Here is a 21,616-nt window from a genome sequence, read left to right as displayed (position 1 = left end):
AGCTTTGATGGCAAATTGCTGGGCATAAACACCTACTTGCTGTGTGTTTTCTGCTCAATACCTAACATAAAAATTTCATACATAAAGTTGTTATTATATTACTTGGATTATAATGGGGATATGTAAAGGTCCCCGTCAGTGGTGTGCTGTGCCCTGAGAATTAACATCAACACTGCAACATTAATTAAGCCTCCAGCATTTTATTTGTATATGTAGATATTCAATATATATATATTGCTCAACTAGATGCATTTAATGCAGCCTCTTTTCCTTCTCTTTAATGTAAAATAAATCCCAAAGAGCATTATAAATGTAAACCCCCTACATTTCAGTCAGCAGGATATTCAGTATTTCAGATGTGTAGAGGTTAGTGTGTTGCAAAATGACATTTCCTGCAGTACTATACTTAGACACTTACATATTTCTTACATGTTCTGATAGCATCAAGGCAAAAGGGAGGAGACGGGTTGTATTTCATCTATTTGAGTTGCATTACCAGAAACAGAATAAACAGTTCTTGCATTCTTTTGGAAAAGTTAATTACTCACATGGCACAACATCATTATAATCAAGACAGAGCAGTTAGTTCATATAACAAACTCTATAATCAAGGTAATGTAATCAATGTAAGTAATCAACTATAATAAGCAATTAAATATCTAACTGCATCAAGCAATAACTAAAATTACAGCCTTGAATAATATCAGCTAATTGCATCATTAGAAACTTGTGTAAAAGCCAGTGGTAAATCTAAGTTTTTAACTATGCAAAATAGCTGTTGCAGGTATCATGGGAAGGTCTACAGCCTCATCCTGAGAGACATCAGCTAGCAAAACTTGACTAAAGAAAAGCAGTCATATTCCGGTTCCAGGCTTGGATTTGCCAGAGGTCTGGGGTATTAAGGCAGGAGTAGGCTTCCTCGCTGGGGCCTTGTGTGGTCCCAACTCCCCAGTACAGCCAGAGCAACTGCCCCTCATGACACACTGGTTTGCAGCACAGCAGCCCCCGAGCAGACGGGCACAGTGTCACTCAGCAGCTCTGCACACACCTCTTTTCTTCCACTAACGCCTGCATCAGCTAAAGGCACTGGGGCTGCTGAACCTCCATGGGGATGTGCAGGGGAGTCAGCTCCTGTTTCTTCTACTTGTCCCACTGCACTGCGTATGCTGGTGAGGGCTGATGGGCCTCTCCTCCCACCTTCCTGCCAAGGGAGAGTGTGGCCAAAAGTCATTGAAAGAAAAAAAAAACTATTTGAAGAGTATTTAACCTGTCCTAATAGAACTATATCCATCTGAGAACAGACCTGTCTGTCCACATCAAGAAGAGAAGTGTCTGTGCACATCGTCTAGCAATGGGGCAGCTCTAGCATCTGGAGGCTTTTAATTTGACTGTAGCAGTACTACCAGCCCAGAAATCTCCCCCAAATAAAGGAGAGTGAGACTGAGGCTACCACTACAAAATATTTTAAATAGAAGAAAAATCAATGAGGAAATACAAAGTGAGACAGATCCAAGTATGTGTGTTTTTCAGCCATGACAATATACAGGTACTCCATGTACTTGCTGGTTTGAAAGAGCTGAAATGAATATCTACTGCTCCCAAACATTAAGAGAAGCAGATTCTGTAGGATCTAGTCCTAATAGTCCTAAATAGAAATCCTAAAAAGAGCCCCTGGAAAGCACGGTGTGAAGTAAATCTGCTTGGTGAGAGTGAAGAAGTGTTTAAGCCACTGCAGCTGCTTTTCCTATTTTCAGCACTGGAGTTAGGTTATTTCAGCATAGCAGACGAGACAGGCAGGGTCCCTAGGCTGGAGCCCGGCATTTCTGGAAGAAGATTAGCTCCTAAGTTAAGTTCATGCAGGGCAGACAGAGAAGCACGAGGAAGGGTAAGTGGTGACTGCAGTCTAGAGTGAAGCTCGCAGCATTGCTCTCATGGCATGACCTCACCCAAAGTATGTAACAAATACTGTCCTGACTGCCTCCTAAGTATTTAAACAAAACGGGGAATGTGTTATTTGCACCAGGGGATCACTAATGTCTTGTAGTTACAGTAGGAGTATGGCATGGACAGAAGCATCCTGTCTCTCTGTCTCACTCTACATCACTTTGAAGGGTTTGTTCAACTGTACGTTTGGGAACCCTTGACTTTGAAGGCAGGGGAAATACATGTAGAAGCTGAATCAACACACACTAGCCAAGTCTGCAGCTTAGGTCAAAAGAACATGTGAAAATCTAATTCTAGGGCTTATAGTTTCTTAGTATAGTTTGCTAATTGTTAGCTGAATTTTGAAAAAATGGCAAAAAAATTGAAAACATTCTGTTCCTGATGGCCCAGTCCATTGTACCCCTTGGCAGCAGCATAACTTCAGGGCTAGGCTGGTGCACAGAAGTAGGGCTGTGGGAGTCCAGAAGTTGCTTGCTCTATTTTTTTTAGTGCTCACCCTTCCAAATCCCAGCCAGCATGTACTGTGCGCTCCCTGACAGCCTGGGACTTTCTGTGTTGTTAGTCAAGGTGATGCTCTCAAGAGGACAAAACACAGAAGAAAAAGTAGGAAACAAACACTGGTATCACAGGGGAAGAAAACTGCTGAAATGCAGTAATGGCAAGGCTTGGAGGCCCACTTGATGAAGTAAAACTAAACTGACATTTGGATTTAAAAGCTGATGATGAGCTTGGTGGCAATGAGATAAAAGCTGTTAATAACTCTAGAAAAACACTCTCGTGGTGCATGGTCAAAATGTGAAGCAGGTAGGAATTATCGTAGAATCATAGAGTCATTTAGGTTGGAAAATACCTTTAAGATCATTGAGCCCAACTGTAAACTTAATATGACACTGCCAAGTCCATCAGTACTGTTCATTTTCTCCCCGTAACTGTACTTTCCCAGTAAGGGAAACTTTCCTTAATTTTGAATAAAACTCAGACTTTTTTTTTTTTTTTTTTTACAATTGCTGTCTTTCAGGCATCTCTCCATAGTGTTCAGGACTTTATTTTCTAGCATCTGGACTTCCTTTCAGGGTCATAGTTTTTTAAAACCTGGGGTTTTGTAGCAACCACAGCATTCCAGATTGCTGTCAGCCAAATGCTTACAGCCAATTTATGTGTTTTGAGTTTCTTAGTGAATGAGAGAGAAGGAGATGCAGTGGCTGGTTCAAGTACCAGCCCCTTTAGCATCCCTGGCACTGACTGAAAGAGCACTTCTGCTCAACCCAGTGCAGCAAAGGCCGGGAGCTGATGCCTGGCACTCCCATAGGAGCAGTCCCTGACGTTGAAGGGAGAGAAGAGAAGCCCACTGAGCCCCATGGTGATGGTGGGCAGCCCCAGGGCACTGGCCTGTCCAAGGAGACACCTTGCTCTGTCCTGCCCAGAGACTCCTACAGTTGGGCAGTGACCCCTCTCTTCCCAGCTGCTCTCTGAAATCCAAAGGTTATGAAAATAATGCCATTACTTACAGAAATAAATTTCAATGAGGCATGTGAGGAATAGTATTTTAATAACTATCTGTAAACTATGTGTACAAAAATGTAACATCTCATGAATTATGGGTTAGGTGTTCTGTTGGTCTACCAGGAAGTTAAAGATTCTTTATCAAGCACAAGAGAAGATACAGGTCGGTAAGAAACTAGCCAGTTTAAAATGGTTATTGTAGTTAGTTTATTTTCTTTTCCATCAGTTGATGTGGGTTCAATATTTGGAAATCTGGAATTGGAGAGTTCATGGGGGGTTATTATTTCTGCTTTTTTCTTAAAATAGTGAAATTATGCAAGATACTGTTTTCTGAAAGCCTCTTCTGCCCCAGAAATTGCAAACTGAAAACTGAATTGCATGTTTAGCTGCCAACGAGTCAAAGCCCAAAACGATTGTCAAAAATACCCACCCTTGTTTCTGATTCCAGAAGGTATAATAATGTGCTTTATGTGGGAGTTGCAAGGCTGGGGAGCAAACAGAAGTATAAGATGTTTTGTGTCTTAAAGCTGATACCCCCTTACTGCAGTATTGGGGATACTGACCTGTACCTTAGACTCAGATGTTCCTTAATACTCATCTTGTCACAGCCAATATGCAAGCTGTTCATAACATTTTAAAAGTGCACAATTTTTTTTTGTTTATGAGTGAAAGCACAGAAGTTGTTTGTATTAATCACTCCTATGAATCCCTGGGATCTCCTAGCAGTGGTCTTCCTCAGGAAACACCCATCTCATTGCGAATGTTGTTGGAAAAGACTGAGAAACAGCTCTTGGTCAGAGAGAGACAGGAATGACACAAGATCTGTAGCATTTCCTCTCATTATTTGTACAGGGTGGGATCCAGTCAGCTTCAGCTCAGGTCCCCAGACAGTGATCCAGTCTGCCTGCTTTCCCAGACTCCTACTATGTTGGCACCTTCTTTCATGAGATTCTTCTGTCTTTGGTCTGAAAGCTCTCCGGTCTGTATGCTCCTGTGTGCCATGTGCTCTCAGGTAGTCAGTGTGAGGCAGACGCAGATACCTATGCTCCATCTAGCCCTCCAGAAAAGCATAAAAGCTAGTTGCTAATAACAGCTATTTGTTCATATTTGCATGCCTGCTTTCAGAAAGTTAGCAGATCTTGAAGGGAGTGATAATCTCCAGAGCACCCAGCTGTTGGCACAGGGCTGAGGTGGGACTGAAGGGTTATGTTTTGGTTTGCTTTTAGGATTGAAAAATTTTAGGATTGAAAAACTTGAAAAATCTTGGCAGCTCTCTCTCCTGTTCATTGCTAGCTATGCTGTAGATGAAAAGGACCTACAAAAATGTTGTAGGAAGAAAACAGAAGATGAGAAACTTCAAGTTAATGAGCCACTAAAAACATTAGTCTGGTTTTGGACTCCTCAATTTTATCTGTATTTGTCTTTTACATGTGCCCAGGACCGTTCTGTGGTCCCCAGGCCAACTGGCATGGTGAAGCCCATGTCCTTACTCTTAAAGTCTCTAAGAGTCACAGGCAGCATGGCAATGTCCAGATTACTTTCTGGGAGTGGTTCTTGGCCCATGCTAATTTCCAAAACATGCCCAGAAATTATTTTGGAAGAGTGAAAGTTTGCCCAGGCCAAAGCCATCGCAGGCACGGTTCTAACAATTTAATGGACTAGGCGATCGAGTTTCAGGCCTGGGAACATTCCCTGGCACTGATTAATCTACATTTCTATTGATGCAGCCATGGAAGCTAAGACTAAATAAATACTGTAATTGGAAAAAAATAGCCTCACTATATAATTATTTCAATAAATTATTAGCCATGTTTTATGTCTGTAAAGTATGGCATAAATTTCAGTCAATACAGTTTATGCTATATCTCAGTTTTCAGAAAGTGGACTTACACATAAGGGAGATGGAATTTTCCCTAAGTTATCCAAAATATATGTGTTCTCCAAGGAAACAAAACTGGAATAGAAAAATTTACTTTCCATACCTCAGTTGAGAGCCATACGACCTCCTCCCCCACAGACATTGTATCAAATCCACCAAAGATACTGTTCAAAGAATACTTTCCTTACACAAATAACGTATTGCAGTGCTCCCACCATCAAAGGGAATGTGGGGTTTTTACTGTATGCTCTTAAAATAAAGCAACCAAACAAACCAAAACCCTCTATATTTGGACCAAATCTTCTCTTTCTTGGCATAAAGCCTTCCCTCTTAGCAGTCTGTTCATCACTCTCAGGTTCTAATACACATGCAAGCAAAATACTGAAATAAAACCCATGCAAGATCAGGGAGAGCTACAGTTTGCTCTGTAGGGTTCAAGGCTGAGCAATTATGATTTGTCTGAAATTAAAGGGAATTACTGGGTGTCCAGATTTTTTTTTACACCTCTGAAAATTTTAACCCAAGTTCTAGTATGACTAGTGTTAGGCCTTGTAGGATCCACGAGAGTCAAATCTCAGAGGCTCATGGATGTTCTTCGGTAGCCTGATCTTAATCTGTTTCTGCTGAATTCAGCAGCAAGCCTTCTTTTGACTTCAGCGCATCAAGTTTTCATACTGAGCGCCACAAGTTCAAAAGTATTTCCCAGCACAGCATATTACATGACCAGATTTTACCAGGAATTTCCTCAACCACTGTCACTGGAACAGAACTATGCAATATCTCCCACTAATGTGTAATATTAATATATTAATACATAATAAATAATGCATTCCCCTCTGCTTCTTTGAGTAACTCTCTTTAACTGAAATTGGGCAGGTGGGAAGGATCTGTTGGTTGGAGCTCTGCTCCTATACACAGAGGACAAATACCAGTAAGCTGGCAAAAAGAGGAAGAATTCTGTATAAAAATGTAGTTGCATGCTTGGGTTTATTTACTGATGTAAAGGAAAAATGTCAGGGTTTCATTCAGTCCTTCTGAGCACTGGAAAAGATAATTTCTTAGCTAATTGTTCTTGGTTTTGTTGTGGTTATTTGTTACCTATGTTACTACAGAGCTTAAGAGTAGCAGTCATCTTTTCTGTTCTGTCTGCATATTCAGGTCTTTTTTATTATATGCTGATGCCATTTTTACTTTATGTATGAGTGTGTTTGTGTACAATGGGCAGATACAGTCAGATTGCCATCAGTCTAAGTTTAGAAAATGTTTTTTAATATAACCTTATTTATTTCTATACAGTGGTAAGTGGAGATATAACAGAACATTGTTGCTATATACTTTAAAGCCACTGTTAATAGATGAAATATATATACACTTACGTATATAATATGTAAAAGTAGTTCTGTCTGTACCAGTATTGCTATAAGCAGTAGAATCAAGGATGGGTAGGTATCCTATATTCATATACAGTCTGCAGTGAGCAATATGAAAATATGAAGTATTTTATGAGCAGCCTGTCAGGAATACTTTTATGGCTTTGAAGTATGTCTCATTTGCTGTTGTTATTAGAGAGGCCAATAAAATCCAATAGGTGCTAATGCAGTGTGACATACCACTGGATAATTTTTAAACACTTTTTAATGTCTGTGTGGTGCCTTATTCATATGAACGCCTTAGTAGACAGACCACAAGACCTCTATGGCAAGAAAATCTAATTCAAATAAAAGCTTTTACCAGTGCAACCTTTCGGCATCCCCAGTGTACCTCTACTTAAAAGCTGCGTGCTTTAGGTGTTGAGTTCTGTGGGTGTCTGGATAAAGTCAATGTTATCTGATCTTTGGTTTTTTTATACACTCCATCATCACTCATTTATTTTGATTTGGGGTCGCCAGACTGATTGCACATACAAATGCCTTTAGAAGAACAGACTGAATGCAGAAAGCTGGCTTTACTAGTGCAGCAGGCTTGCTTTTCAAATTTAGGTGCATGAAGGAAAGTACTCATTTGCCATGATTGTGCGTGCAAATATGTTAACTGTATACACAGTGGTTGCTTCCACGTCACAGCTCTGACCTCTTTGCTGCACAGCAATATGAAGCGATAATAGTGGGTACGGATTAATCAATCACCTCTCTCTCCTCAGGGAACAGTGCTGCTTCCAGTCACAAGCACACTTGTGCTAAAAGACCAAACCAATAAAAGGACCAATTTCTTTTTTAAGAGGAAGGAGCTGTAAAGGGTAGGAAAGCTGTGTGAGCCAAGAGACCAGGGCCAAGGTGAGGGTCTTCCTGTACTTGATGGAGGCAGATTAGCCAGCTCTCTCACTGCCTTTAACAAGGTATAGAGTTGTCTGAGGGGAGGATTAGCATTCAGGGCCTGGTGTGATGTGGTGGCATCACTCATCAGCAACCTGTAGTAAGGACATGCATGCCCAGAAGGTAAGTTCAGGGAACATCTGTCTCCAGATGCTAAGGTATACTTGCTAAATTCACAACCTATGGTACTCTGAGAGAACTTGTTTGTGTGCTCATATCCTGAGGTAGACTCTGACCCTCTTCACAAAATCAGAGTTGCTGAGGCTGGGCAGCACCTCTGGAGATTGTCTAATCCAACTCACCTTGCTCAGAACAGTGCCAACTAGAGCAGGTTGCTCAGAACTGTGTCCAGTTGGGCTTTGGATATCCCCAAGGATGGAGGCTCTACAACCACTCTGGGAAACCTGTTCCAACAGGGAAACCTGTTTAATCACCCATGGTGTAAAAAAGTTTCTTCTTATGTTTGAACGGAATTTCTGGTATTTCAGTTTGTGCCTATTGCCTCTTGTCCTTTTCCTCGGCACCACTGAGAAGAGTCTGGCTCCATCTTCTTTACTTCCCCCATCAAGTATTGATACACATTAATAAGATACACCTGAGCCTTCTCTTCTCTAGGCTGAACAGTCCCAGGTCTCTCAGCTTCTGCTCTTATGACAGATGCTCCAGTCTGTTAATTATCTTCATGGTCCTTTTCTGCACTCACTCTAGTATGTCCACGTCTCTCTCATACTGGGGAGCCCAGCACTAGACACAGCACTCCAGATACGTCTCACCAGTGCTGAGTAGAGGAAGGATCACCTCCCTGGACCTCCTGGTGGTGTTCTTCCTAATGCAGACAAGGATACTGCTGGCCTTTTTTGTCACAAGGGCACATTGCTGGCTCATGTTTAACCTGGCACCCACCAAGACCCCTAGGTTCTTCTCTGAAAGCTGCTTTCCAGCTGGTCAGCCCCCAGCCTTTTCTGGTGCATGGAATTATTCTTCCCCAGGTGCAGGATTTGGCATTTCCCTGTGCTGAACTTCTTGAGATTTCTGTGGGCCATTTCTCCAGCCAGGGTCCCTCTGAATGATAGCACAATCCTCTGGTGTTTCAGCCACTCCTCCCAGTTTGGTGTCATCTACAAGCTTGCAGAGGGTGCACTCTACCCATCATCCAGTTCAGTAATTAAGATGTTACACAATATTGTCCCCAGTATTGACCCCTGGGGTAGACGACTATTGAGTGGCCTCCAGCTCGACTTCATGTCACTGATCACAGCACCATGACCCCAGCAGTTATGCCAGTTTTCAGTCCACCTCACTGTCTATTTATTTAGTTTCTACTTCATGAGCTTGTCTGTGAGAATATTACGAGAGACTGCCAAAGGCCTTACTGAAGTGAAGATAAACAACACCCAGAAGCAGATGAGTGAGAAGCTCCACTCATCCATCAAGCCAGTCACATCCTTGCAGAAGGCTAACAGGTTGGTCAGATGTGATTCTCCCTTCCAAATCTATGTTGACTACTCCAATCACCTTCCTGTCCTTGAGATGTTTGGAAATGGTTTCCAAGGTTATTTGCTCCATCACCTTCCCACCAGCATGTAGTTCCCTGGATTCTCTTTCTTGCCATTCTTGACGATAGGAGTGACATTTGCTTTCTTCAAGTCCTCAGAAATCTTCCCTGAACTGGACCATGACCTTCCAAAGATAATTGAGAGCGGCTTTGCATCGACATCATTGAGCCTCCTCAGTACTTACGGGTGCATCCCATCAGGGCCCATGGAATTGTGTATCTCCTGTCTGTTTAAATGTTCCCTAACCTGATCCTCCTCCAGTAAGGGTAAGTCTTTCTTGCCCCAGATTTTCCCAGTGGTCTCCACTGAAGACCAAGGCAAAGAAGGCATTGAGTACTTTGGCCTTTACCATGTATTTTGTCACCAGGTCGCCTGCCTCATTCGGTAGTGTGCCCATATTTTTCCTAATCTCTCTTTTGCTGCTAATACACCTGTAGAAGCCCTTCTTGTTGCCCTTCGCAGTCCTTGCTGAATTGAACTGCAGGTGGGCTTTGGCTTTCCTAACCCCATCCCTGCATGCTCATATAATTTCTCTATTAGTCCTCCCTGGTGACTTGCCCCCGATGGCACTTCTTGTACACTTCCTTTTTATGTCTGAGTTATATCAGGAACTCCATGTTCATCCATGCAGGCCTCCTGCTGCCTTTGCTTGATTTCCTGCTTGTTGGGATGAACTGTTCTTAAGCTTAGAGGATGTAATCCTTGAATATCAGCCAGGTCTCCTGGACCCCAGTGCTTTCCAGGACTGTATCCCATGGGATTCTTCCAAGCAGATCCCTGAATAGGCCAAAGTCTCCTTTCCTGAAGTCCGGGTTTGGGATCCTGCTTTTTTCCCTGCTCTCTCCTCTCCAGATCCTGAGCTCCATCGTCTCATTGTCAGGGGCAAGGATGCCCTGACTTTCACATCCCTGACCAATCCTTCCTTCTTTGTAAGTATGAGGTCCAGCAGAGCTCCTCTCCTCGTCAGCTCCCTAATCACCCATGTTAGGAAGTTGTTGTTAATGCACTCCAGAACCCTCCTGGATTACTTGTGCCCTGCTGTGTTGTCCCTCCAGCAGATACATCGTGCCTCCCCCAGATGTTGGGGTGAACTCCTTTACTACTTTGAAGCATGAGCACCCATGAGCACCCGGGCCTGTGAGTGTGAGACTTCTTCCAGTAGTCTGAAGAAGCCTCATCTACTTTTTCCTAATCAGGCAGTCTATAGCAGACACCCACCACACCATTGCCCATCTTGGTCTGGCCTCTAATACTGACATATAAGCTCTCAGCTGGCTCCTCATCTGTCCCTAGGCAGAGCTCCATGCATTCTTGCTGCTTTGTCTCATAAAAAGCAACTCCCCTCTCTGCCATCCTACACGTCCTTCCTAAAAAGCCTGTATCCATCTGTGGCAGCACTCCAGTCCTGTGAGCTATCTTACCACGTCTCTGTGATCCCAATGAGATCATTGCCCTGTGACTGCACACAAACCTCAAACTGTTTGTTCTCCATGCTGTGTGTGTTGGTGTACAGACACTTCAAAGATTGCTAAGCATCCCAGAAAAGGGATGAGAGCTTTCCTTGTGCTGTCCTATGGGTGCTTCCTTATTCATGTGCATACACTTGAAATGGGCCCCATTTAGCCCTGTTACATTGATGATGGGATTTCTCTTGTCCACATCACCCTGTTCACTTCACTTGTCTCATCAGTCCACTACTACCTCACTTGATTGTTGGTCCTCATGTCCCTCCCCTGTTGCTCCCAATTTAAAGCTCTCATCACCAGTTGACTAGACTGTAAGCAAAAATGCTTTTGCCCTGATTAGTCATGTGGATCCCATCTCTGCCAAGAAGTCCTTGATTGAGAAAGATGCTCTCATGGTCATAAAAGCCAAGTTCCTGTTACCAAGAGCAGATGCACAGCCAGTTGTTGACCTGCTGGATCCATCCGGCCCTCCTCAAGCCATTTCTCCTCACCAGGAGGATTGAGAACACCACTTGGGCTCCATGCCCTTGACTGTCGCCCCCTTCCAGGATCTTCCAGGATCAAACTGAAACTTATTGTTGTCAATATAATGGACAGCAGTTTTTCACGGATTTGCTTCTCATGGTAGAAAAAGCCATTTCTACTCTTCACTCCCCTTCTCTCTCATTTCATCCCTATGCAACAGATGAAGTCAAGGGTTGGAGTATGATACTGTATGAAAGAAGGGCAGCACAGCCTTTGGGTGATCCTGTGCTTGCTGTGCTAGCAGACAAACTACAATCCTGTTGGTCCTCCCAACCAGATCTGTCCCTGGAAGTCATGGCTAAAGGCTAATGCTTTCCCAGGCCTATGGAAGAATGTTGTCCTAGTTCAAGACATGGCATGCTGTTTGTGTGGTATTTGCTTTTCCTCTAGAGAAAAAGAGTTACTGAAGCATATTTTCTTACAGTTGTGTGATATAAATATGTTTGGATGCAGGAAGCTAACCTTTCCCTAACCCTTGGGAGCTGGTGTCCAAACTTCCTTGGGTTTGCCAGAGTAATCAGAAAGGCAAACAAGCTGATGGATGAGCTTTATTCATTGACCTGTCTGCATTCCTGCCTAGCTCTGCATTTTTACTGATTATGTATTTTGGGTCAGCAGATTTATACAGTTCACACTTCATTATCCAGCAAGCATAGAATTCTCAGAAGGGATCTTAAGTAGTGCAGATCTTTCTGCAATTTCTGGGCTATTCCTGGATGGGTCATAAAGCTTTAAAATGCAGTGAAAGTTAATCAGCACAGATTGCTACTAACAAACAACCTAAGTAGTCCTTTGCTTGTAAGTTAGCATGCAAAGAGGGGATTCCGCATAGTGAGTTTTGATCTTCTCTCTTGGAAGTGGTCTGACTGACATACTGGAGAGCACCTGAGTGCTTTTGAAGGCACAGATCATGACCTAGGACTAGATAAGTGACAGAAAGTTGAAAAAGACTTTTTTTGCCAACATAAGTCATTCCCACACTTTGCTTTGGGATAGACATCTGATCACAGGGAACTCTTCCGTCATCAAATCCTCCCTAGGCAAATATGTTCTCGTCCTGAAACTGGCTGAGGTGTGCACCCTCTAGCCTTAAAGTGGCCATTTGCCAAGTTCGGAAACACACATCTTCCATCCGGCCAAGGATATTTCATTGTCTTCTTCCTTTATATCAACTTGTGGGAACTGTTACAAGCAAAATATGAAATATGAGCAGTGAATGCATCTTTTGCAATAAGTGTAAATGCAAAATAAGGCAAAAGCAAACTTAGTGCAAATTACTCCCCCTTTATGCCTTCATTTCATCATTCTTTGTTTTGCTTTTGGGGTTTGAAGTGTGAGTAAGAAGAATGCTTAAAGTATTAGCTCTTTTACTTTGTTTTCACTATGGACATTGTTGAAATCCTTTAAAAAGAAAGTCCCATATCTTGAAGACAAATAGCAAAGTAATTATTTCTGCTAGGTAAGAAACTACCAGGAAAAAGAGTGACTGGACCATTCTCATAGAGCAGTACTATTTAACCTCGGGGAAGGAAGTGGTTAAATGCCAGGGGTGATGTCTTCTTAATAGAGGTGACTGGTACAGAGAAAAATAAATGATACTCACATAGCTTAGTGGCAGGGCGAGGAAGGAAAATGTAACCCTGAGGAGAGCCATTCTGGAAAGAAAGCCCACAGGGGTGTGTGTGAGGGGCTTACCCAAGTGTCTGCACTGGCTTCAGCTCCACAGAGCTGTAAGCATCTGGCATGGGGACAAGGGACATGGTGCCTTCACACTTCCTCCAGACTGAGTACTTTTTTGGCTATTTTTCTCTTTACAGGAACCCAGACCTTTGTATAACAAAAGGTGCCAGTTTTATTCAAGCGGTATAGGATTCCTATATGATGCCTACCAGACAGAGGTAAACAAACTCACCTCATCACATGTTTGTTTCTGCTATGCTTTGAGGGGCTGGGGAGGAGGGAGGCAGGTGTTTGAGAGCAAGTCTGTGCATGTAGGTCACGGGCTGATAGAAACCCTCCTGCTTTTTCTCCCACAAGTGACTCCCCGCTTGCCCGAGCCTCTGGTGATTGCAAATCATTACAACCAGTGAGGTTTTGAGTCATCATCAGTGTTTCTATCCAGTACATTACTCTGGGATTGGAAAGGTTCCTAGTCCATCTGTACTGTATAATAGCTGTCTGGAATGTATTTGTCACATTGGCATCTTTCTCTAAGGACATTTCTGTAGGCTTCAAGTGGAATATGAAATATCTAAATTAATCCATTTGCATTGTCCAGAAGACTTAAAATTTTCTCTGTATTTATCCAGCACAGGCCAAGAATGTCAGCGGTTTGAATGCAGCTTTTTTATTATCTCAATGACATTAACATGGTTGGAAAAGTGCCCATACCCACATGGCCTAGCCTCCTGAGAAGTCCAGATTTAGTTTCTTTTCCTATTTTTCATCTTATTTTTGTGGTAGATTGGTGAGAGTGAAAAGGAAATCAAGCAGAGCAGGATTGAAGACAGCTAAACAGTGGGATAACTTACATGAAGTCAGATGTCCTTCATCACCATTCCTCCCATGGCTAAGAAAAAGTGTATGGGGAATGTTACCATTAATAATTCTAGACAGCTTAGCAAAGTATATTACCAGGTTAAGCAGCTAATACCGCTTAAATCCTGCTGCTAGGGCACCCCGTTGTTGATTCCAGAAAATGTATGACAAAAATATTTCATTCACCTCCTTGCCTAAAGACCTACCCAGACAAACTTGTGATCTGTGACAGCACCCTGTCCTGTAAGTTTTACTCCATCCTCTTCTAAAGTGTGCATGCACACTCAGACACAGACATGGCCAGAGAAACGCTTCTGATTCCTGTAATAAGCGTGTAGCTAGCATCACACTGACCACAACTCCCTGCAGGTGACCCCAGCGTTGGGCTTCTGGCCAGACAGGCTTCCCCAGCTCTGCAGATTCTGAGAATGTCTCAAGTTGGGCCACCCAGAGCTTCTTGCTCTATTCTAGCAAAAAACCCCATATCTTTTAAAAGTGTAGTTAGTTTGTAATAACATTCTTGTCTGGTTGTCCACTGATCTAGAGTCAGCATTTGCTAATTCAGAGTTAATGATCCATGGCATTTGAACTTGGCTTTTGCTGGCTAACTGTGGAAAAGCAAAAGGCGAACACTTAACTAGGAAGGCAGATTGTTTGCTGAGGGCAAGTTTCCTTTTGATTGCCATCTCTAGCCTGTGAGTGGTCTCCAGCTCATATCATTTGCCTGTTTTGGTTCTTCCCTTTGCTCAAAGCAGAAAGAATTCGATTTTCTTGCAATTCTCTTGAATGCATGTTCTCACCATGAGGTGAGACCATCTCTTCAGTTGGTGCTGAGGGGATAGACAGGCACAAACAGCCAGAATGTGAAAAAGCTAAATGTCTGGTCACTGAAATGGAATAATAGGTCTTGACATGGAGAATACCCACAAATGGCCTGTTTCCACCACCCTTGCTCACACCACACAGTAATTTGTTTATTTTGGTTTATTCACTGTTTTCCTAAAAAGGAGTGTCTTGCTCTTTGCATGTTTTAAAAATGCAGTGATAAAAATAGACAACTACAGTAACTCACTTGGCCAATAACATAATATGTCTTGTAGCCTAGAAGCAGCTAAAAACATGTTTAAGATCTTGCCGATCTCCCTCTTTTGTACTTCTAGCCTTCTACAGTAAAAAGGGGCAAACTGGCCTTACTGATTCTTGGAGAGGGGAAAACTACTTTTATTTCCAGTTACAGGTGGTCCCCAAAGCCATGCATCAGAACAAACCACCTTTTTAGCAGCCCCCTCCATCTTACGAAGCCCTCCAATCCCAATCACTCATGTGTAATGGGGAAAGGGTATTTTAACTATGCAGGCCGTAGGCCATTTTCACTGCATACAGGGGGTCAAAGCCAAAGCCTCAAGTTCCACTCAGTGCAAAAGCACTAGGGCATCCCAACAAAATGCCTGTGGCAGTGGATGCATGGGCACACTCTGCTCCAGGATCGGTTTTCAAACTGCTTTGAGAAGCAGCCAGGTGTGATGTTTCAGTTACTTCTGAACTGGATCTCGATTAAGTCAACGCAGTCGTTGATGGTAGCGCGCTCCTCTTCTGCAGTAAATTGCAGCTCAGACTGAGGACAGCTGCAGCTGAATGTGACTTCGGGCCAACAAAGCCCTTGTGGGAAATTCCAGTAAGTTCAGACGCAACGGAACAAGGTTGATGAAACGAGGTCCTATCTCAGGGTGGGATATTCTTGTGACAAGTGGGATGTGTCTGTATCAAGCTGTGAGCTCCATTTCCAGATTGCAACCTAGACTGAGACCGTCCTGTTATAACCTAACTTCCATTTTGAGTTAGAAGAGCTGATTGTATGAGACGTTAACCACAGGTACAGCCTTGTCCTGGGCAGCAAAGCAATCCCAAGGCATCATTTTAACTTCCTTTTAACTTTAGCTTTGTCACCCAATTTCCGCTTCTCAAGCAAATCCTGCTAAGGACAAGTGTGGCAAGTCTGAGACCAGCTGCAAGATTAACTTCCTCTGGTGCTGACTGTGTGTGTTTAAGGCTTTCCTTTTTGCTGGGAACAAACCCACGAGGAGTACAGACTCCTCAACAGTGGCAGTTTTCACACTAAAAAGGGTGCACAGATCCAGAACTCAGGAGCTGAGAAACATCTGATTTATCATCTCCTGTGGAGACTGTCCCACAGACTGACACATTCATGGCTAAGCAGAACTGTCTGACAGAGCTTTTCAAAAGCAGGCATGTATTCCTAAGCATGCTCCTTCTACTTTTTCATTATGAGGAATTTTCCATTCAATAATACATTTTATTTGCAGTTTGCGAACAAAATACTTCTCAGTGGTTACAGTACATTTTTTTCTATCAAAATAAAAACTATAGAAAAATGTATTTTCTGACCTGCTAGCTTTTAAAACCTGACAGTTCTCCAGGATTTCAAAGTCAATAAGCTAAAAATCTCAGGAAAAAAAAGCCTTACATATAAAACATTTCAGTTGGTCTGTAGTGCCAAATAGAAGTGATTAATGCTTACCACACTTAAGGAGTCATTAAAATGATTTCTTGTCTGGATGGAGAGTGGCTTACGTGTGCCTACCTTTATTGTTGTAACATCTGTCCATGCCTGCAATTCCTGCTTACACAAATAAGCCTTCTCGGTTTTCTATTCAAGAGCCTGCAGTAAGTGGTACTTATTTGCTGGAGTGCTTGGATCTTTTCTGAGCGGTTTTGTTTGCGGGTTTGGAGATTGTTCTTCTTGTTGTTGTTCCTAATTGCTTCCTTCTTCAGGAGGGTGTTACTGAAAGGAGAGAGCTCCCATTTATTGGAAGCTGTTCAGATAAATTAGCTTCTTTGCCCATTTCCCCACTATAATGGAGTGGTATTCTAATCCACTTTGGTGGCTTGCTGTGGTGTATCTCTCAGGACCCATGGTCCCTGCATCACAGCCATAGGGATCTCGCAGCTGCAGGCTCTGGCTCTCAGCACCAGGTCGTACAGCAAAGTGCTTGAACACTCTGGCAGCCCTGGCTGCAGGTCGGTGCTAGGGAGCTCTGGGCTCCACAGTGCAAATGCCCCGAGACTCAGGGGCTGATGTCCTGCATGAAACTCCTGGGAGCTCAGGGATGTCCTTCTGCCCTTCTGCAGTCGTGGACTTTGGAATCTCAGGATCTTTCTGCACAACAGGTAGTAAAACCTGACACTGCAGTAGCTGCTTCTTTGTGGTCAGTAGGATGATTCACACAATGCTGAAACACTGAGAATAAAAGTCAGTCTCTTCTTTCTCGGCAGGTGACATGTTATACCTTAAACAGCAAGTGCCAGCTGAAAGTGAAGAGTAACACGTGCTATTGCTGTGACCTGTACAACTGTGAGAAGTAAGTACCTGTGTGCAGTCAATGGCCTCCAAGAAATCCTTGGTTGTTTGTCCCTCCTCTTAAATGACGGGGCGGGGGATGCCCCTAGGCCTGGAGAAACAACACAAGGGGTTTGTATGCTGAGCAACCCAGTTCCTCTGAGACTGAAGTCCTGATGCGCCAGCAGAGAAGAGGTGAGGGGTTGCGTATTAGTGTTGGCATTATTTCAGTTTCTTTTTCTTTAAATATGCCCATAAGCTCTTTGCTGTGTGATCAAAATTGACTGCTCAGTCATAGCCCTGTCAAGATTTACTGTTGATCTTGCAATGCAATTTTCCCATTAGATTTAATGAATCCTTTTTTTTTTCTACCAAACTGGAGGAAACAAAATGAATAGGAACATAGGTGTCCATGAGCAGAGATCATGTTGTAGGCATATGCAGAGCTCTTTTGTTAGCAACAGCCTCTGTAGGCATGGGATTTTGCTGAATTGTCATAGGATAGATACAGAGGGTCTTGTGAGTGTTTTCTGATGCTGTCCATTTAACTTCTTCATTGCCACAGCATGAGATGTCAGAAGATAAGAGGAAATGTCTGGATACGCTTATGAAGATCAGCTGAAGGTTAGCACAGGGTTGCCATGCAGCGATTTAGCAGGAGTAAAGAAGGTGGTTAGGAAAACTACATCACAGCAAAGTCCAAGGGTTTATAATGTGGAAGACAGTTGAAATGGCCTCACACAACTGACTGGCCACCTGACACATAGAGATTTCAACTGCAAGCAGCATCATGTCTTGCCACATAGAAGAAACTGGGGAGAATTTCCCAGAGCAGATCTTCTGCCTGACTCTCCCTCTGCACACCTCAGTATCATCTTACCACGCACTCTCATGCAACATCTGCAACCCTCTACAGTTCCCCCACAGTCACTCTCCTTTCTTTCCCTCTATGTACTTCTCATCTTTCTTCCTTCCTTCCTACGTCTCCTGTTTATTTTGGTTTTGCCTCCTTTTCACACGCTAGCAGCCCTGAATAACCCCAGTCCTCTGTAAGCCTTGGCTAGCATGCTGCCAGACATGAACATTTTAGGTGTAGGGGAATGAGGCTGGCACAGTGCGGCTTCTACATAAGGCTTCTGCATAAAAGAGTAGCTCTTGCCCAGATCCTGACTTAACTAGAGAAGCAAAATGAAATTTGGAACTAGAGGGAAGTCATCTGTGCATACGTATTTCTCATGCACACAAGAGACACAATGTGAGTGCAGGTCTATGGAATGGATTAAAATCCCCGTGAATGTTAGAGTCTTTTGCTTGTGTAAGAATTGTTAAATCTGGACATGATGTGGAGGTATACACAACAAATGACATGGGAAGGGTAGAGTATGCACAACTTTGGTACCTTTTCTATGATAGACAAATGATGGAACATCATAATTGCAATGCAGTATGTTTACACTAAGAATGCTTTCTTCCATGGTAAACAACTAACTGCTGCACGTTAACACTGAATCAAACAGCCCAATCCAATGCAGAAAAGAACAGGGGTCTTAAAGGGCTGAAAGCATTCAGAGTTATCAAATAAAGTGACTCAAACTCTGTTGCTTAAAGCGTAAGGTAACAACAAGGAGAGATCAGGAATACTCCCTCTCCCTCCAGATGGAGATCCTCAGTGCCATTTTTCTAAGACATTGGGTTTGTCTGAAACACCTGGGACTGATCACTGCTGTGACAGTATCCCGTGATATAATTAAAAATGTGTGTTCTGCCATTGTCAGTAATCCACAGTGGACAGCAAGATCTTATGGCATTGGCATGGACAAATCCAGAGTAAAGAAACAGTCTTGCTGCTCTACAGACTTGGCAATTCCAGTTCATAGGATGGCTAGAGACAAGTAGGAGAAGACACAGTCACAGGAAGTGTCTTGGTGTCAGCCGTGTAATAGCCCGGTACACAGGCAGGATCGCAAGTCAGATTTCCTCAGCCTCATGGCAGCTGAAGCTGTAGGTTTATTTAGTTAAGGAATGACTGGGCTCATGGTAGGGCCCAAGTGAACTCAACAGTAGCAGATCCGCAGTGCCAGAACCATGCCCCACAACAAATGATTGGATGTTTCCAGGAATTACTGTGCTTGGCTTGGTTCTTCCCAGAAATGTTGTGGGTTTCACCACGCTGCTACCTTCCTCTGCAGAGCTTTCTCTAACCACCATCTCCACTGCTGCCCCATGCGCTGGGGATGGAGGAGCAGAGGAGTGAGCACAAACTGCTCACTTCTGGTTTCCGCCATAGCCTGATGGCAATTTCCTAACAGTACAAAAACAGACTTGGCATTTAAAAAATCTTTCCTACTCAAATAGCTGCTCTAGGAGCTCATTAGTGGGCTAGCATTAAGGCAGGTACTGGAAAGAACTGCAGGAAACTGGTTTCAAATTTTGCAGTAGCATATTTCTGGCTTGCGGCAAGACAATGAGGATTAACTTCACAACATGCCTAATTTACAATAACCAGTGCAGTGTAGAAATATGAACAAAGAAAGATTTCTGGATAGTGCAATCCGTAGTGTAAAGACACATCTTTATACTGTACTGTGTTGCATCTGTTAATTTGGAACCGCAGAAACCATAAACAAATGTAGCCAGCTGGCAAAATCTCCCTTCCTGTGGTTGAATTAATGCTTAAGCAACTTCCCTTCCCCAGTTTCAGAGATGCCAGCAGATTTCCAGGTGAGATGGGAAAAAAAGCAATGCTAAGCATGCTTTAGGTGGTAGCTAAACAACAAGGGCATCATCCATATGCCAGGACTATGCCTGCGTTCAGAGACCCTGAGCAAAAAAAAAAAAAAAGAGTCCCTGCTGGTGCACAAGACTGATCAGCCAAACTAGGGCTGGTATCAGTTGGACTACATGTTTAATGCTGGCATTAGCAGAGCCAATTTTTGTCTACAGTAGAGCTTTCTCCAATTCACCTGAGAAGTGTTTGATGGAAATATGGATGAAGTACTTTGCCAAAGAGGAAAGTAAGCAGGAGGGATTCAGATCCTCTGGTGCTCTGTGTTATGTGCAAAACCATTCCCACCGCAGTGATGTTGTCTGCATTCCCTTTCAGTTCAGAGCAGTCCTCCAGCTACTATGAATTTCTCGGCGTGAGCAGCTGCCAGGACGTGATTCACCTGTATAGGCTGCTGTGGTCCTCCACAGTCCTCAACGTCATCGGGTTGTTTCTGGGGATTATTACGGCAGCCATTCTTGGGGCATTTAAAGACATGGTAAGGCTCACAGTCTTTTGTCTTATGTGAGGACTTCTGTCCTTGTTGACGTTATCAAATGGGTTAAAACCAAGGAAGCCTAAGTGTATGAAGGAGGCACTTTAAACATGGTTCCTGTGTGATTTAGGCTAAGCTGTTGCCAGCTGCTCACAGCTAAGTAGGTCAAGCCTGGTCAAATACATGAATGGAAGGGAAAAAACAGGCCTCTGTGTGAACAGATGCTGGCGATTCACTTAGTGGCACCTTTTTTTTCTTCTAATTCAGCACTGAACATGTGGGTCAGCAGAGAGTTCGAGGATGCTAGTTTGTAGCTAACATATAAAACTCAAGTCCTAGGTATGACTATTTAACCTTATGTAGTTCTTTTCCCAATAATGGGGATTAACTCTGAAGTACCAGTCAAGTTTTTATTCAAACAGTTTTATCAGGTCACATTAACCTCCTCTTTTGTTTCACTAAGGAATTCCACCCTCTAACTGCTCCCTGTGCCACACCACCACGTTGTGCTGATGTGCACCGCTGTGTTTAGAAGAGGCTGTGTGCTAGGAGGGATTCTGTAATACAGTGCTGCATCTGCCTAGATTTTCTGACGTGTTAGAAAGGTGAAGTAGCTTTTCCTGGGTTGGTCACTGTCAGTGGTCATGTTTGCTAAAGCAGTGCCTATAGACCTGCCAAGTGGCTCATGATTTACTAGGCACTCAGAAGAGTAGATGGTCCCAGCCCAGACAGCCTCCAAACTAAATGGGCAGAGGTGTGGGGATGGAGGTGAAATGCAGGAGCCGAAGGGAGGTGTGATAGCAGCACAGTTCATCTTAGATCCATGATGTTTCTGGTGACTATTCCAGGGGAGAAAACTAAATCGACAGGTGAAAGGAAAGAAGTGAGGGATGGAGCAGGGAAGAGAAAGCAAGAGAGACGGGTGAGATGTACACCGGGGCGGCAGACTAGAGGGAAGGGGCTGCTCAGAGCTGGCAGCCAGTGAGCCAAGGACCCACACTGGAGACCATCCAGGCCCTGCTCTGACCACCCAGCATCCCTTAGCAAGCACATCCAGGCTATCTATCTACAACATGTGTTGGGTGCTTAAAACTATGTGACAGAGCAGGGCCATATGAATTATTTGAAATTCACCTTTGTTAAGAGTTGCAAAATGTTTGCCGGAAATATTCCTCTCTCTAGCTTAAGGCAAATAAGCACACTGAGCCTTCGTGTGTAAGAAACGTGCAGCTGAGCTGTCCTTTATGTGGGGGGACTCTTTCAAGGAGTTGATAA

General features: G+C 43.4%; 1 protein-coding gene across 1 annotated transcript in view; it reads left to right on the top strand.

Annotated features, from left to right (window-relative positions):
- TMEM255B (transmembrane protein 255B) overlaps positions 1-21,616 on the top strand; it is a 77,908-nt gene that overhangs the window by 46,235 nt on the left and 10,057 nt on the right. The window contains exons 5-7 of the mRNA XM_072849827.1: positions 13,003-13,083; positions 17,018-17,103; positions 20,185-20,344. Coding sequence (XP_072705928.1) covers positions 13,003-13,083; positions 17,018-17,103; positions 20,185-20,344 — 327 coding nt within the window. The remainder of the gene's footprint in view (positions 1-13,002; positions 13,084-17,017; positions 17,104-20,184; positions 20,345-21,616) is intronic.

The sequence above is a fragment of the Ciconia boyciana genome, chromosome 1 (assembly GCF_034638445.1).
Source record: "Ciconia boyciana chromosome 1, ASM3463844v1, whole genome shotgun sequence".
Classification (NCBI taxonomy): domain Eukaryota; kingdom Metazoa; phylum Chordata; class Aves; order Ciconiiformes; family Ciconiidae; genus Ciconia; species Ciconia boyciana.
Note: the sequence above shows the minus strand (reverse complement) of the source record. Positions and strands in the feature narration are given on the sequence as shown.